The 16,189-nt window shown below is 40.4% G+C and overlaps 1 protein-coding gene across 2 annotated transcripts in view; it reads left to right on the plus strand.

Moving 5' to 3' along the window:
* The first annotated feature begins 310 nt into the window (after nucleotides 1–310).
* Nucleotides 311–16,189, plus strand: part of NOX4 (NADPH oxidase 4) — a 107,765-nt gene continuing 91,886 nt past the window's right edge. For both annotated transcript variants that reach the window (XM_049823458.1, XM_049823459.1), the window contains exons 1-5: nucleotides 311–367; nucleotides 1,104–1,199; nucleotides 12,270–12,380; nucleotides 13,395–13,479; nucleotides 14,129–14,226. In XM_049823458.1, coding sequence (XP_049679415.1) covers nucleotides 311–367; nucleotides 1,104–1,199; nucleotides 12,270–12,380; nucleotides 13,395–13,479; nucleotides 14,129–14,226 — 447 coding nt within the window. The remainder of the gene's footprint in view (nucleotides 368–1,103; nucleotides 1,200–12,269; nucleotides 12,381–13,394; nucleotides 13,480–14,128; nucleotides 14,227–16,189) is intronic.

The raw sequence follows: 16,189 nt of genomic DNA on the forward strand, positions 1-16,189 counted from the left end.
AGCCCCCGCGGGCGGCAGACAAAAGCGGGGGGGTGAGGAGGCGGGGGGGGGGGGGGGGGGGGGGGGCAGCGCCCGGTGGTCCGCGGCGGGGCCGGAGCGCGGCGCGGCGGGGCTGGAGCCCGGCGGCCGGAAGACAGGGCGGGGGGTGAGGGGTGGGGAGAGGGGGAGGACCGGCTCAGCCCGGCTGAAAAGGAGGGCTCGATCGCCCGCCCGTCACCCCCCCCACCCCCCACCCCCCCGACCCACCTTCCCACCCGCACCCCCCCCCCCCCCCATCTGGGTGCTGCTGCCCCGCAAGGCGGCCCGCACCATGGCTCTGTCTTGGAGGAGCTGGCTGGCTAATGAGGGGAGCAAACATCTCTTTCTGGTAGGGGGGGCTGCCCCCTTCCCCGGGGCAAGGCGGCGGCGGGGAGGGTGTCCCCTCGGCGGGGCTGACCTGCGGGAAAGGCTCGGGGGTGCTGCCGGGTGGGCGGCCGGGGGGTCGGGGCGGTTCGGCCGCGGCAAAAGGGTGCAGGAGGTGCCGGGCTGAGGTGCCCGGGGGTGGGGGGGGTGGGCACCACGGCGGGTGGGATGTAGGTGCGGGGGGTGTCGGGGATGTGCTCCGTGCGTGTCCCGGTGGGCGGCGGGCAGAGGTACACGCGGGTGGCCGCGGCCCCGGGGACGAGGACGGAGTCCGTGGTGGCGGTGGGGCTGGGCGGACGCTGGACGTGTGTTTGCCCTTTGTTTAGAGGCTCTTTGGCGAAGTTTGGGGGAGAAGATGCGTCTTCTCGGAGGTTAAGTTCTTCCTGCCTTTGTCTCTTTGTTGGCAGTTTTTAGGCTTTGAGCCTCTAGCTGCGGTACCGAACGAAAGGCTGGAGTAGGGCTTTGTACGCGGGGGGGGGGGGGTCGCCAGCTCAGTGAAAGTGAAAATTTCTCACACGGCGGCTATTCCTTTTAATATTTTAAAATGTTTTACGCTAAATGCTTGCAGTTTGTTTTCCCTTCCCATGTACATGTGTTTATGAAACTGCAGGCGTATGAGTTCTGCGAATGAAATGAACGCTGAAAAATTTGCACGTGTAACTTTCTTTCACTTACAATCTCTTGTTTCTATTTCATTTTAGTTTTTCTGGCTCTCCCTCAATGTATGGCTCTTCTGGAAAACCTTCCTGCTCTATTATCAAGGGCTGCAGTATTATTATTTGCATCAGATGTTAGGGGTGAGTGACCCAGCCTTTACTTTTTGCCCTGAAAATCGGGATGCTGGGAGATGGGAAAGGGACAGAATGCATCTGCTAATCGAGGATGACACGAACTGCCTGTTAACTCTGCAAAGTGGGGAAAGATCAAGTAGGAAATTACTGGGATACTGTTGACAGTTGCTTAGGAGTAGAAAGGAGTTGAGTTGAGAACAGAGTTGAGAAGAAAAAGAGCCAGTCAAGTGTGGGACGGCTATCCGTCCCCCTCCTCTCCTCCCTCCCGGTGTTCCCAGCTGCAGGCAGGCTCGCAGGAACACAAACATGCTCAACAGAGGACTGAAGCTCAACTTTTTGTCATCAAAGCATCAGCCAAGCTTATGGGCTCGTGCTGGCAAATTCTTTCTAATCCCATTATTGTGATACATATTTGCTGAAGGAATTCTTCTGATAAGTCTTAGTTCTCTTCGGTCTGTGTCATCCTCAGAGATCCTCCATTCTGTGTAAATCATTGTAATGTATGTAATTTTAGTTTTGTTTTCTAATAACAAATTCTTGGAACCTGAATGGTTTAATGAAAATTTGACTATTTTGATTTAGCAAAGGTAACATCCACCACTACCAGAAGAACCCAAGAAGGTGATTTGGGGAAGTGAGATACTGGTCTGTCTTGTGAAGTTATCCACAGCTACACCATTGCAGTTCTTTGGAACGACTTCTATACAAAGGCATAGATTAAGGGTTAACAGCTTTCTGGAAAATGATCTAGGGTTGGTCAGAATTTGAGAATCCAGCAAAAAGTAGATGAATAACATGATGCTTTGTAACACTATGTCATACTCGGGAATGGATTTCGATGGAAAGTTGACATGGGGTTAAAGCACAGATGATGCACAATCTAACCTGCTGTAGAGCCTCTGGGTTTTATCTTTGGTAGATCCAGTATATATTTTTTCATATGATTTATATCATTGCCATAGCTAGCCAGTTCCATAAGCTTTTGTGAATTTGTTTGAAAGTAAGTTGACCTGATAGACTTATCTTTTTTTTTTTCTTTTTTCTCCTTCTTATGGCTGACTTGGATGTGTTCAAGAAATGGATCTTAGCAAAGGTAGTGCAAAAAAGAGGGAATGAAAATACTTAAAACCTTCATGATGATGACTTTCTTGACAGAAAAAGCATGAAAACGTGTTTAATTTTATCATAATCTCTAATGGCTTTGCAGCCCAGTGCATCCATTTGAAAACTGTGTTTGCTCATGGCAGAACAAGTTGGTTGCTTATAAAGCAAATGTTCTTGGGTCAACATGTTGGGCCAGTCTGTCAACTGGTATATCAATCAGCAAAGTTCCTCTCAATTCAGAAGACTCGTCTGCCTTGTACCAGCTCATCATCTGGTCTTTTTCTGGTTTTCTTATACTTCAGAATAAAAGGCACATACAAAGTTATATAATGTGTGTTCAGAACCTGTGAGATGAGTCAAGCAACCGATTCCTTGTCTTGGTCAGGAGATGAGGACCAGGAGGCCATGCATTTGAGTTTGTCTAACTGTGTCTGCTGCTGTGGGAAAAAATACCAAAGAAGTTTAAAGACTTTCTAAAATGAAGAGGAAAGTGAAGAGCTGAGTCTAAAAAATACTTTTGGTCAAAGTTCTAAAACTACTTTCAAAATTTTGAAAATGTTAAAGACTGTAAAACATTATTACAATTCACTTTTTACACTTTGTTTAAATATCATCCTTAGACCATAAAGTTTGCTTTCTCCTTTCTCTTCTCTCTCTATATTTCTATATGCATATAAATCATACAGATTTTTTTGCAAGGGTCGGGAAAACTGAACCCAATTTTAGTCTCGTCAGGAAGCTGAGTAAGCATATCCATACTATGGCTGCTGTTACCTTCCATGGGGATATTTGCTCCTCTTCTTTTTCTGTATCGGTTTGTGTAGCCACCGGCCCATGGCCCATCTGCATAACCAGTCTCCTCTCTGTTCCATGTGTGTGTGAGTGGCTTGTAGTGCCTCTGTGTGCCGTTTCTTGATGTTTGAAAACGTTGAGGTTTAGATGGAAATTCTTCATTTATAATTAAACAGTTGCTTTTTTTTTTTTTTTGTCTTAACAGAATGAACTTTTTTATAGATACTTTCATGAAAATTGATTCCCTTTTCTAGCCAGTGAACAAAAAATGGCAAAAAGGAATGCCATTTCTTTAATAAAAAAAAAAATTCTCTTGTTTTTCAGTGTGGTTTGCTAAGAAGCTTTTTTGTCTCTTTGTATGCTATGATAGCCTAAAATCTCCTTAAGAACTTCTGCACTTGCAGCACTGAAAGATTTACACAGGTAATTTTATTGTTTGCCAAGTAACAGGATGGAGAACAAGAAGAGTTGCTGTAGGAAATCAGATCGTGATATGAAATGAGGTATTGGACTGAATATTCTGAATATATTCAACTCTTGCCACATTTTCATACCATGTCTTTTCTTTCTGATGTGAAGAAAGAGAAAGAATGAGGTTAGTCTTTCATTCAGTGGTCACTGAAGTGGTTCACTTGCCTTCAGCCTTCTGCAGAAGAAGGAGGCTCAGTTTTATTCTTTTCCGATTGCATCCTCTGCAACCTTGAACGAGATACTTAGTATATGATTTTAAAATTATGTAGCTTCCTAATTCCCACTCAGTCTTTCAATGACAGTCTTTCTGATCCTGAATGCTATACCTCTAAAAAGGCACTAAGAGCATGGTGGTGTCCTGGAAGTGCAGAGAGAAGAAATAAGTCACGGGCACCGATGTGCTAGGAGGAGGAGGAGGTTAATCAGCCTATTCTATGCTACAAAATGTAGTGGGTAAACTTATGTTGTGTCAAATGTCACTGCTTTGCTCAGTTTGAGTCCAGTTAATGAGACCATGAACTCTTCACTGTGGAATCTCCATCCCTGGAGGTTTTCAAAAGCTAATTGGGGAAAACTCTGAGCAAACTTAGTCTGAGTTTGGTGTTGAACCTGCTTAGAGCAGGAGGTTAGAATAGAGACATCCCAAGGTCCCTTCCAACTAAGGTTGTGTAAATTCAACCAGAACCTAGTGGATGTAAACCCTTTCCCTTACTTTTGCCTTGATGACCATCCCTTTGGATACTTAATTGCTTATAACGCTACAGATCCTGTAGTCTTTCTGCATGAATGCATTCATTGCTGCTGGTTCAGGAACATGATTCAGATAAAGAATCTCAGTTTTTCATAATTTAATAAATGTTAACTTGTGGCCCTACATTGCTTGAAGAGAAACCTGGGAAACACACAACAGGCATGGATTTCTTATAAAAGAGTGCGGCAAAGGGGAAAGGAATATTTTCATCTTCATGTTGCTAATAGATACTACAAGATGGAGTAGGCATGAATTACAGAAAGGAAGGTTCATAAATTACTTGACGTGACTCCACGTCATTGTTGGAGGTTTTGTGTCTGCTCAGGGAGAGAAATTGTCCAGATGATTAATTTCTTTGCAGACTTCAAGATTTGTCCCTTTAGATTAGCTTGGCTGTATTTTTTTCCAACAAGTTTGCTTGTGTCTGACCAACAAATTCAGTCCTAAATTCAGTACTGGCCTTACAGAACTCAAATCTTGCTTTTGACAGCATTCAATGAAATGCCTGTTTCTTGTTGCTCGAGTTCCCCATGAATAGAAAGAGCATTGGGCTCATTTTATCATGGCGTAAAAGGTCTCTTTTTCCCTATTCCCTGTCTAGTCCCTGCTCAAATAACTCTAATGTCGTCAAATGGATGTTAATGCAAGAGATAAGCTTCTGGGTTTCAGACCAAAGTGAAGAAAATGCATCTCAGAACGATCTCTTTGGGAAAAGATTGAATAACTGAAAATGGGACTGAACAGGAAAAGTGCTACCTCACTTTTTTTATCTATACAGTTGCTGCCTTCTTACTGTGCAGTACTGTGCATCACATTTATCTCATCTTTATTCACTGCTTGGAATATATTCCAGATGTTCCAGTAACTTGCATGTGTCTCCTTGCTAGTTTATAGTAATGATAGAGATTTTATGAATTAAGGCCAAATTCTGCTTTCATTGATCCTTATGCAACCACACTGCAGCCTGCTTCCCCCACACATCTAAGCATTGGAGGGAGTAGTGTATCTTGACCCTTTATTTTCCTGAATGCATCGTGGTTTTGCTAGTTAATTGTCTTGTAACCAGGCTATTTTGGGATTTGCTTTTTAGAGTGTTACATGTAACAAAAATACAAGATTTATGTTGCTATGGAAGCTATATATTAGATATGCAGGACTCCTAGCAAAGACTGAGTGTGTTAATCCACAAGACCTTATCGTGATAGTCCCCTTGAATTTACAAGTAAATCTCTTCTTGAATTGCATTCTCTTTGACTCATTCTAGATTTTTTTGTTTGCCAAAACATTTTTTCCTTCAACTCTTTGTCCTTCCTCAGCAGCCCACAGTTCAGCATCATTGCTGAGATTATTCTCCATTATAAGCCAATGAAGAATTTGGGTTTTGTGCCATGTACTTCTGTTTGCTTGTTTGGGTTGGGTTTTTTTTTGTTTGTTTGTTGTTTTTTTTTTTTAACTCAAGTAGCAGTAATCCTGTGAAGGACATCTATATTGTTAACTTTTATGGGAGAACTTCCACCTTTGCAGAACTTCTTGTGAAACTGTCAGTAATGGTGGTTCAATTAGTAGAGGTACAACTCAAATAATTAACGGAAATTTTTACTACTGTATCAAGTAGTCTTGTGTTAAAAATAGTCTTCTTATCATCACTACCCCTCATTCTAAGATGATTATGGCATAATACTCTGTGTAGAACAGAACTGAATTATGGCCAAAATGTTTCTTTGCTTGATTATGCATTATATTCTGTATTATTGCAGGGTTCCCATGGTAGTCCAACAATGGCAGATCTTAAAATAAAAATAGCTGTATTACACTCCAGAAGACCAGTTTTACAGCCCATGTTACCTACTGTGTTGTGATAAGGGGAAATAATTCAACATAAAGGAAGCCCTTAGCAGCAGACGTTGCATCAGTTCTGTGTGATTGTGATTCAGATATGACAATAAGCAGCTTCCTGCTCTGGCCAAGAGTTGCAGTGTGTTGTGAATCTCTTGCAGGACTTGGGTACCCTTAATCCCTTGATTCATGACTGAATTTGTGGAGTTTAGATCATGCTGCATCTTGCGGCATCAGCCATTCAAGCTCTTGTTACTAATTAATGTATAAAATACTGTCACGCTTTGTGATGTTGCTGCGGAATAAGGATGGTCTGGAACACTCAGATCTGGAAGATAACTTGAGATCCCTTCCAGTCTGTGTGTGTGTCGTTCTGCCTGGCACGAAAAGAAAGCTGTAACTCAGCAACATCAACAAAAGTATTTTTTAAAATTTTATTTCCTGAGGTCAGGATTCTAACAGACTAAATTAACTGATTAATAGGTTAATAAAGATGAACATTTGGTCTGAAATCCTGTAAATGAATACACTTTCTTTGGAGATTGTCAGAGAAGTTGAAAGCTGATATTGAATTCCAGGTTAAGACAGTTGCTTTTTTCAGATTTAATGACTGATTTAAGCAGAAGGAGTACATCTAACGCAAAGGGTCTGTGTATAAAGTGAGAACGTAACCTAAATATGTGGACAAAAAGAGAAGGAAAACCTTCAGGGAATGCCTGTTTGGTGAGTTACAAGTGAATGGTAAGAATATTGATTCTTAGTAGTGCAGGGAAGATACCCCATACCTCATGAAACAGCTAAAAATATTGTTGCCATTGTCCACTCCTGATGTTTCTCCCTTTCTATAATATCATATCCAACTTCTGATTCATATATCCAAGCAGAAGACTGAAGTTGAATTAGCGTAGAGAATTGGGCTGCTGTTAAATTCTTTGTGTAAAGGATTGCTGTTTTTTGTTGTTAGTTTTTTTTTCTTAAATACTTAATACACTTTTTCAAATGTGATTCAGAAATATTATACCACTTAGCCTTAAAATAATTTTTAAAGGGGTGCAGTACATGAGGTTGGGATTTACAGAGTCTTGCCTCAAAACCTTCCATCTTCAGGAGCAAAACCAAGTCAAACTTTTGTATAAGTTTTCACATGTTCTGGTAGGTTTCTGCTACCCTCACATTTTCCTTCCCTTCAGCTGCTTCGGGATTTTTTTGCCAGATCTCCAACCAGATTTGTCAGGCTTAGGGGCAGTAATTGCTATCTGTACAATTCAGATCTCTCCTTCATCTTAGATTATCTGTGCTCTATTACTCAAAACAAGGAGTACTCTATCTATGAAGAAGACGAAGTCAGGTCAAAAGGAGGCACATTTGTGTAGCACAGTTTGTCCCACCTATGAAAATAAATAGTTGTAGCTCCTCCAGTACTGATTTGGGGAGGTGGTCTGTGATACTCTGCAGAGCAGTATGTGGCTTATGAGTCCGCCTGCAACCTTTCAAGTTACCCTGAGCCACAGAAGATTGAAAAAGTTCAAAGAAAGGCCTCCAGAGAGAGCATCAAGTGTGTCTCTACTGCCCCATGACCTGTTTAGGATTGTTGCTTGTAGATAGTGAGGTCTTGAGAAACAGAATCGCATCACTTGTAGGTGTGGAAGGATTTGTGGTTTTCTTCCACGTTTTTGCTACAAGATGGGCTTAAAAGGTGAGATAGGACAGTATTTGTTGAAGTCTTCCTGTATTCTCTCTCCAGTACATTTTGCAACCACGTATCGGATACTAGATTTATCTGCACAGCAGTTGCAGGTAACGTTCATCTCTGTGTTTATAACTGATGAACTTTCAGGGATTCTGTGGTACACAGTAAGTTACTTTAGCCCTCAACCTAGTACTGAAACCATTTGCCTAAGTACGGAGAAGCTCATTTCCCCTACTTTGCTGGCAGCAACACACAGGACATCCAACAAGAACTGACTCTTTACTTCTCTGTCCTACTTTTTACATTGTATGAGCATAGCCAGGAGTCCATCCTGATTTCTCTGGGACTGTACATCAGGCAGGGATAGCTGGAGGACTTACATTCCCACTATATCTCTGGCGCCCTTTGCTGCTGCTTTGGAGAAGGAGAATACGGTGATTGCTTTATACTTGTCTGGAGAAAAAAAATCTAGCCTAGTTTTTAGGATTTGACTTTGTAGTGGGTCCAGTTCCCTACTATCCTTGCGACACATTTCCTCTGTGAGTTCAATTAATCCTTTAGTTTTTCTGTGCCTCTTTGCCCCTCCATGAAATGGGATAACAGCATGTGTGGTACTGGGTAGGCAGAGTACAGAAGGAGGTTGTCAAGTGCTTGGATTTGGTATTGGCAGAAGTGGATAAAAGAGAGTGTCCAGCAGAGATTTTGGGGGTGGTTTTTTCTCTCTTTTTGATCCTACAGAAATTTCACATGTTACTAACATGAAATAATACTTTTTTTTTTTTTCCCTTAAGACAAAGATAATCTTAGGAAGAAAAAAGGATTATATTTCTCTCATTTCTTAGCTACTTCATAAGGATATATATTCCATTCTAGAACCAGTGAGTTGCCTTGGAGCAAAAATCATCTTTTATTCTACTATTGTTTAAAAATCCGACAACGCACTGTGTTAATTCGTTACTATGCCACCCAGGCAATGCAAAGGAAGTCAAGAAAGAGACCGTTTGGAAACCATTTGGAAGGAATTAGTTTCATGGGGATATTTTTAGCCTTTGGATATATGTTAAGAGCAAACTTAGTACTCTGTTATTCTTCTGGGTCTTGCATGAATTGTGATTCTAAGCATTGTTACATGTATTACTTTACCATTGTTTTCAAATTGGTCATGGACTTGTTGCAGCAAACATGCCCAACTTTATTTCTTCAGAATAAAACCTTAAGTGAACCATTGGTGAAAATATTTGAATCGCACTTTCCTAGAAGTGCACTGCATATTTGAAGAAGTCGTTTCCTGCTCTCCTTTTTTTTTATATGCTTTTTCCTTTTTACAGATGCTGATAGCATTGTATTAGAATTAATGTAAGGGCATTCTTCCATCGTAATTGCATTATGAATGAATATTTGCTCTTTGTTAACTAGTGGCATGGAAAACACAAAGGAAGGTTAGTAGGGTAGCTTTTTCGACTCATAGCTGATTCATATTTTTTGTACTAGTTAAATTATTTGGCATTGTCATTCATTTAATACTATACAGTGTAGAATTAACTATTCTAAACTACTCCAAACTAGACTGTTTTGTTGAAGTTTTGTAAGAAGAGTAGTTGTGCTTGATAAATGAAGTCTTGGATAATTGATACCATGCCTGGTGTATGTTTAAACTCAAAGACAACAAAAATTCTCAAGAAACTAATGATGCATCATGTAGGTCATATAATAGAAATTATTACATTTTTTTAATTGCTTTACTTATTAATTGTATTGAAACTTTTTTCAGCTTTTGGGTGTTAGTCAAGAGCTACACAAATGGTTCAGTTTACTTCTTGGTTTTGCATAATGTTACTTCCACATAATTCTTCAGTTTTTCAAATCATGCTCATTAGATCACTGAAATACTGTAGCATATCAGCAAGCTCTAATAAAAATGCTTATATGTGTTTAAGGATCATGGTTTTGGACTTACTGCTTTTATGAGGTGTATAGCTTATTTTTAGCTTCTTTTTAGAGGAATAATAATTAATGAAAATAGAGGCAGTCTTGTAGATGGAAACAGCACATTATAGAGACATTTTACTTGCCATTAAGTCCAATCATTTCAAGGGTATTATTGCCATTTTATCTGATAGTCCAAAAATATTTACGATGTTCTAAAGTCACTTTAAGCTACTGTGGGCAAGAATAGAGAAATATTTGTTGTGGTTGTTCACTTTTTTTTTTTTTATCATACTTTGAAGTGGAAAGTGACATCAGCATTCAGTAAAATCTCAGCTCAGTTGCTGAGTCTGTGGCCATTGTAGCTGGGGCTCAGTTGTAGTCATTGCACTTGGGCTCTGGACCAGTTGGGAGAGCCCAGGGCAGGGAGGAGAGGATGATCTAAAATATGAAGAACATGACTTGTGAGAGAAAAGCAGCCAGAATAATCTCTTATTGTGCATGTGAACAGAGTGTGAAGTAACAGACAAAATAGAAGCAAGGGAGGTTTTATGGGAGGAAAAAAAAGACTAGCAGTGCATTGGAAGAAGTAGTGGAGGAGGTCTGGAGAGTGGGAAAGAACTAAGTGATGTGGTTCATTCTAGTCTTACTTTCTATCATTCAGTAGGTTAGAGATGCCTCTGTTGTAAGTGTCACTCTCAGTGTAACTTTTGTGAGATCTGCTCCAGGGACGTGTGCCAGGGATCCCGCATTTACATGACAGAGAACAAGGTAGAGCACATTTTGTGGGGTAATTCCTCCTGCTTCTCAGGGGCGAATTTGAGAGAAGGTGCCCTTACGACGGCTTTGTTCTGTGGAAGCTGGTAATGTCTGGTGAGGAAGTCCCTAGCACTCAGGTCTAACTAACTAATGTAAAGTAGAGCCAGAAGAGAAATGGGATTGAGGTGGGGAGCTTGATGCTTCAGGCAGATTGAGCATCTTTACCTTCTGGGTACCTACTGGTTTTGTGCCCAGATGTACTGCAGAGAAAGTGGGGTACGTGAGTGTGACCAACTGTGACGGTAGGCAGTTTTGATGTTTTATGGTACTGAGAAGCTCCTGTCACGCCATCGTGCTTGTCATCTTGATAGACATGCTGAAGTCCAGTTATTTTGTTTACTTTATTTTTACTAGTTTATGTATTCATCCATGTCTGTGACATGTAGGTAAGTCTGTAAAAAACCAACTTAATAGCAATTATAAATATTGAAATTACAAGGCTTTTCTAATAATTTTTGTAAAAAAATATATTTCCAAACAAATGAAATCTCTTTGTTTCTCTCCGATTTTATTTCTTCTTCTTTTCTTCTTGATACAAAAGATATGAATATAATAAATTTTGCACTGATGAAATTTCTTTTGACTGAGAAATGGGGTCTTTTTTGACATAAAGTTTCATTTTAAAAAAACTAATAATCTTTACTAATTTTTATTAGATAACTTGTACCTGTTCAAATCATTCACATACCTCTGCAGTATTTGAGTTATCTTATAATATTATAATAGTTATTTATTAATTTCTTCAGGAGTTGAAAAACTTGGGGTTTAGAGAACATTCGAAGAAGTATCCTTCCAGAAATCTGTTGACAGTCTGAAAGCATCTTTTATATAAGCTAGTAAAATGGTAATTCAACCTAATAACTAGGAGAACAATGGCATTTTGCTAACTTCTTTAAAAATCATAAATGAATGAGAGAATATAATAAGATTAAAAAATACAGGGTTATGACATTAATGTGTGCTTTGTTCATTTATTTGACAAGCTTTTTTGTTCTGATTATGTAAGTTTCAAATACACCAGTGAAAGCATTACTCAAATTAGATTTCAGCTAGTGAGTAGTTAAAATGAAGAAAACCTACTTTCTTTAGGTCCAAATATGGCACTGCATAGTGTGAATGGATGAGGAGTTTTGTGACAATTCCATAACAGCCATTGAAACAATATTATCATTTCAGTTTAATTGAATCAGGTTTTTTTTTCACATCTTCTTCTGGCTTGCTTACCAGAAAATCATTACACTTTACTTAAGTGGCTGTCTAGTGTCTTCATAGTGTTTATCCCTCTTTCTTATTTAATTATGTCTGTTGAAGCTTTTGGGTAATTTCTCGGTGGACGCTTATTGTTGTCTCAGATATGCTTTGTTCCATATGGCTTTGAGCACTAATGAAGATATTGGTTGTTTCAGTAGAAAATTGTCATTTGCTGACATTATTGCTGACAAAATTAATTTTGACTAATTTTTTGATGCAAAGGTGAGAGCTCTTTCCCTCGGAGAACAGCATAGCATGCTGTGTGTACAGCGTTTTTTCTAGTACATGGAAAACATGAAACTCCACTATTCTGATGAGTCAAGAGAGCATGGGAACCCTTTGGTTTCACAGTAAAGAAAAGGAGGTTGAATACTGACACCTGAACCATTAGAGCATCTTTTCTCCCTGTAATCTAACTCTTGCTGTATTTGTTCAGCTAGGATTGTGTGTTAGCAGAGCTTCAGCATCTGTCCTCAATCTCAACTGCTGCCTGGTCCTTCTACCAATGTGCCGTGTTCTCTTGGCCTTCCTGCGAGGATCTCAGAAGGTAAGTACTGTCCTCAGCATGCAGCAGTTGAGAAGAGGAGGGCCCTGGTCCCTGTTTACTATAAAAATAATAGGAAAAAATCTGTTATATCCCTGTTTATTATACAGTATGTGCCTGCAGGGTGCACGTATCGGACCTTCAGCCTAGATTCATGACTCCTTTGAAGACAGTGCCGTGGCTGGCATTGTCTGGTTTGATTGGACTTGTTGTGAGCAAGCTTTCTTCAATGCATTTTTGAAGGACGGGAGTTGCTGTGGAAATGTAACCAGACAGAGTCTTCTCTTTCTTTCCCAATTCTAATATTAAAGACATCTGTGTCCTCTCTACTGCTTCCTGGTAGAATTCAACAGAGGAAAAAGAACTTCATGTCTGCGTAACCAGAAGTGTCCTACTAGAGTTGATAGAACTTTAAATAAAAATACCCAACCTGATATATTCTTTATCATGGGAGAAAAAAAAAAAAAGTTCTGGCAAAGCTAAGAGGGTTTGTTTTCTGTACCAGTATTCAGTAAACAATAGTTTAGCTTGTTTGTGATTCACCAGTTGCTTTTAGAGAAATATAAGTAATGCTTTTGAGGAACATCTGTTTTCTAGGTGGTTGCAAATTGAACCTGTGAGTTCTGTTTGTCATGTGACAGTACCTGTAAGATTTGATCCCTATAGATGCATTTATGTATGCAAATATACCTTTCCCTCTGATCCTGCTCACTAAAGAGTTAGTGAAGCCTACAGCAATTAGTGCTGGAGTTCCTAAGTTTTAAGGCCAGCAGGGACATAACTTTAGGTGCTTTTGACATCTATGTAATACAGGTCCAACTGTAATTTCTTCATTAAGACCTCAAAATTGGCTCATTGACATAATCCTGTAGTTTTAAATTTAGGTACTGTGCTTGCAAGGGTGTTAAACCTAGTAAAATCTGAAGTTGCTATTAAATCACCTCAGTTGCTCTTAGTATTTTTTTTTTATTTTGCTTTGTTTTCGAAGAGAGATTGCTTGAATTCTTTTCTTCCTAGGTTGCCAGCAGGAAAACCAGAAGGCTCCTAGATAAAAGTAAAACTTTCCACGTGACGTGTGGTGTTACAATATGCATCTTTTCAGGTGAGATCTTACTCGGCTTGTTTGGGAAACATTGAAGCAGTACTTTGAGGTTTTTCTTGTACAGTACATTTGGGGGTAGTCTTGCTCTGTGCTTCCCTGCCTTAAATTGTGAATGCTTTCTCGGATGTGTGTGGGGTTTCGTTTATTTTTTCCTTTAAACACATGGGCTTACATTCTAATGCTGGGCCTTTCCTTAAATTTCCAGTTTCTAAAAGGACAGGTATATGAGATCAGATCAAAATCTGCTGTTATGAGTGACCCTGCATTGTGCCTAAGGAATTAGAGTGAAGAAGCAGGGGGCTACAGGCTTATCTGCAGAAGAGCGAGCAGTGGAGACAAATACCTAATTTGGTGAAGAAGAAATATTCTTGGGTGGACACCTTTGAATGTTGTCTCCCAGCTGAAGCATTGCAGTACAGAAATGATTGCTGTAGTGTTAAAAAAACTTTAAAATACATACAGCTTTCTGCCATGAATATCTATAACCTAATTTACTTTAGAAAAAGAAATCCTTAGTCCCTGATGCATCTCATGCAGGTGATGTGTTTATAGCTTGGCATCTGGGTAGCCACTTTTCTTCAGGGGAATATCTACATCTTGTTTACGGATCTCAGCTTTACTCTTTTTTTTTTTTTTTTTTTTTTTTTAGTCCTACATGTTGCTGCTCATCTTGTGAATGCTCTTAACTTCTCTGAGAACTACAATGAAGATTTTCTGGCACTAAATGCAGCGAACTATCGTGGTGAGGTGAGCCAGCTGTCCTTTCATATTTTGCTTTTAAGTATATAATTTAAATATATGATTATCTGTATATTCGATTCCATTGTATGATCCATCTTTTGATCTAGACAGTGCTGCTGTTTTGTGCACTGAAAACTCACCATCATGTGGATTGCTGTGAATTTTACTTCTTTCTCTGGACAGAGCATGTATTAAGCACTTTCTGTTTAAGCCAGCAGGATTCAATCATATTGGATTATGAGGTGGAGAATGCTGTCATAAAGTCCTTTCACCTTGTACCTTGTTCTTCTGCTTCTCTTCTGCTTCTCTCTGTTCCTTGTGTGGGCCTGATCGAGACACTTCTGCTGCTGTTTGGGAAAATACATTCTGCGTTTGCGCAATTTAGAATGTAGTGCTATGTGACATATACTGGGCATTTTAGGATAGCCAGATTTGAGACTGATTTTGTGTTTTTAAACTGCTGTGGGTACTGGAGTGTATATGTTAAGAGTGGAATTAGTTACTTGCGTGAACTGGGCTGGAAGCTGATTTCTACTTATGAAATAGTTGGTTTGCGTGCCTTTCTCTGACTTTGGTGCAGATCTCTTGGAGGCATACCAGAGTCCTAGTCCCTCTTCCAGGTGCTTGCTTGTGCATTTGGCACTGCAGAGAGATTTGCATATTTGGGGAGGAAGACCAGAGTCCAGGACTCTTTCTCCTTTGGGCTACAATCAAGTTCTCTCTTGTTTATATTCATTCTAGTCTCAAGTCTGCATTTCTTTTTCTACCAGCTTCATTAGGAAAGATTTAGAATGACCCTATCCCAGCTGCATCCTTTCCTGGAAAAGGAGCTTGACTCAGCCCAGGCTCATAAGGACCAACAACCAAGGTCTTCCACTCCCTGGGTGAATGATCTAATCACCCAGCTATTCTGTGGCAGACAGACATGCCAACACCAACTATTGTGCTGAGGTTCTGGATTGAACTCCAGTGTCTGCATGTGTTAGGAGTGGTGTAATAGACTTAGCCTCATCAGGAACATTAGCAGGAGCTTGCCTCAGGCTAGAATGTGCCAGGGTGTGCATGGCAGCCTGTACTAAGCAGCCCTAGGAATTTTGCAATAGAAAATGGAAATAATAACAAGTTTTTAGTAACTCTAGGATTAAAACCTCTCGGATTTTAGGTGTTTTGGTAGCTCTTGAACCTTTGTTCTTGAATTCCACTTTGTTGTGGTTTAACCCCAGCCAGCAACTAAGCACCACGCAGCCTCTCACTCACTCCCCCCCCCCCCCCCAGTGGGATGGGGGAGAAAATCGGGAAGAGAAGTAAAACTCGTGGGTTGAGATAAGAATGGTTTAATAGAACAGAAAAGAAGAAACTAATAATGATAACACTAATAAAATGACAACAGTAATAATAAAAGGATTGGAATGTACAAATGATGCGCAGGGCAATTGCTCACCACCCGCCGACCGACACCCAGCTAGTCCCCGAGCGGCGATTCCCTGCCTCCACCTCCCAGTTCCTAAACTAGATGGGACGTCCCATGGTATGGAATACACCGTTGGCCAGTTTGGGTCAGCTGCTCTGGCTGTGCCCCCTTCCAACTTCTTGTGCCCCTCCAGCTTTCTCGCTGGCTGGGCATCAGAAGCTGAAAAATCCTCGACTTAGTCTAAACACTACTTAGCAACAATTGAAAACATCAGTGTGTTATCAACATTCTTCGCATACTGAACTCAAAACATAGCACTATACCAGCTACTAGGGAGACAGTTAACACTATCCCAGCTGAAACCAGGACACACTTAAACCTGTTTTTTAAGTGTGGCAGGCAGTCTGGATGCTACTGTCATCTTCTGTAGATGGGTGTGCACATCTGGATGCAGACAAGTTCAGGGAGAGGGACGCTTCGTTTTTCCTGACCTGTATGAAAGCTGCTCACCTCCCCTCACTGCATTTTATTGCAAGTTTAAAAAAAAAAAGTTTTTCT

This window comes from Accipiter gentilis, chromosome 19 (assembly GCF_929443795.1).
Source record: "Accipiter gentilis chromosome 19, bAccGen1.1, whole genome shotgun sequence".
In the NCBI taxonomy this organism is placed as follows: Eukaryota; Metazoa; Chordata; class Aves; order Accipitriformes; family Accipitridae; genus Astur; species Astur gentilis.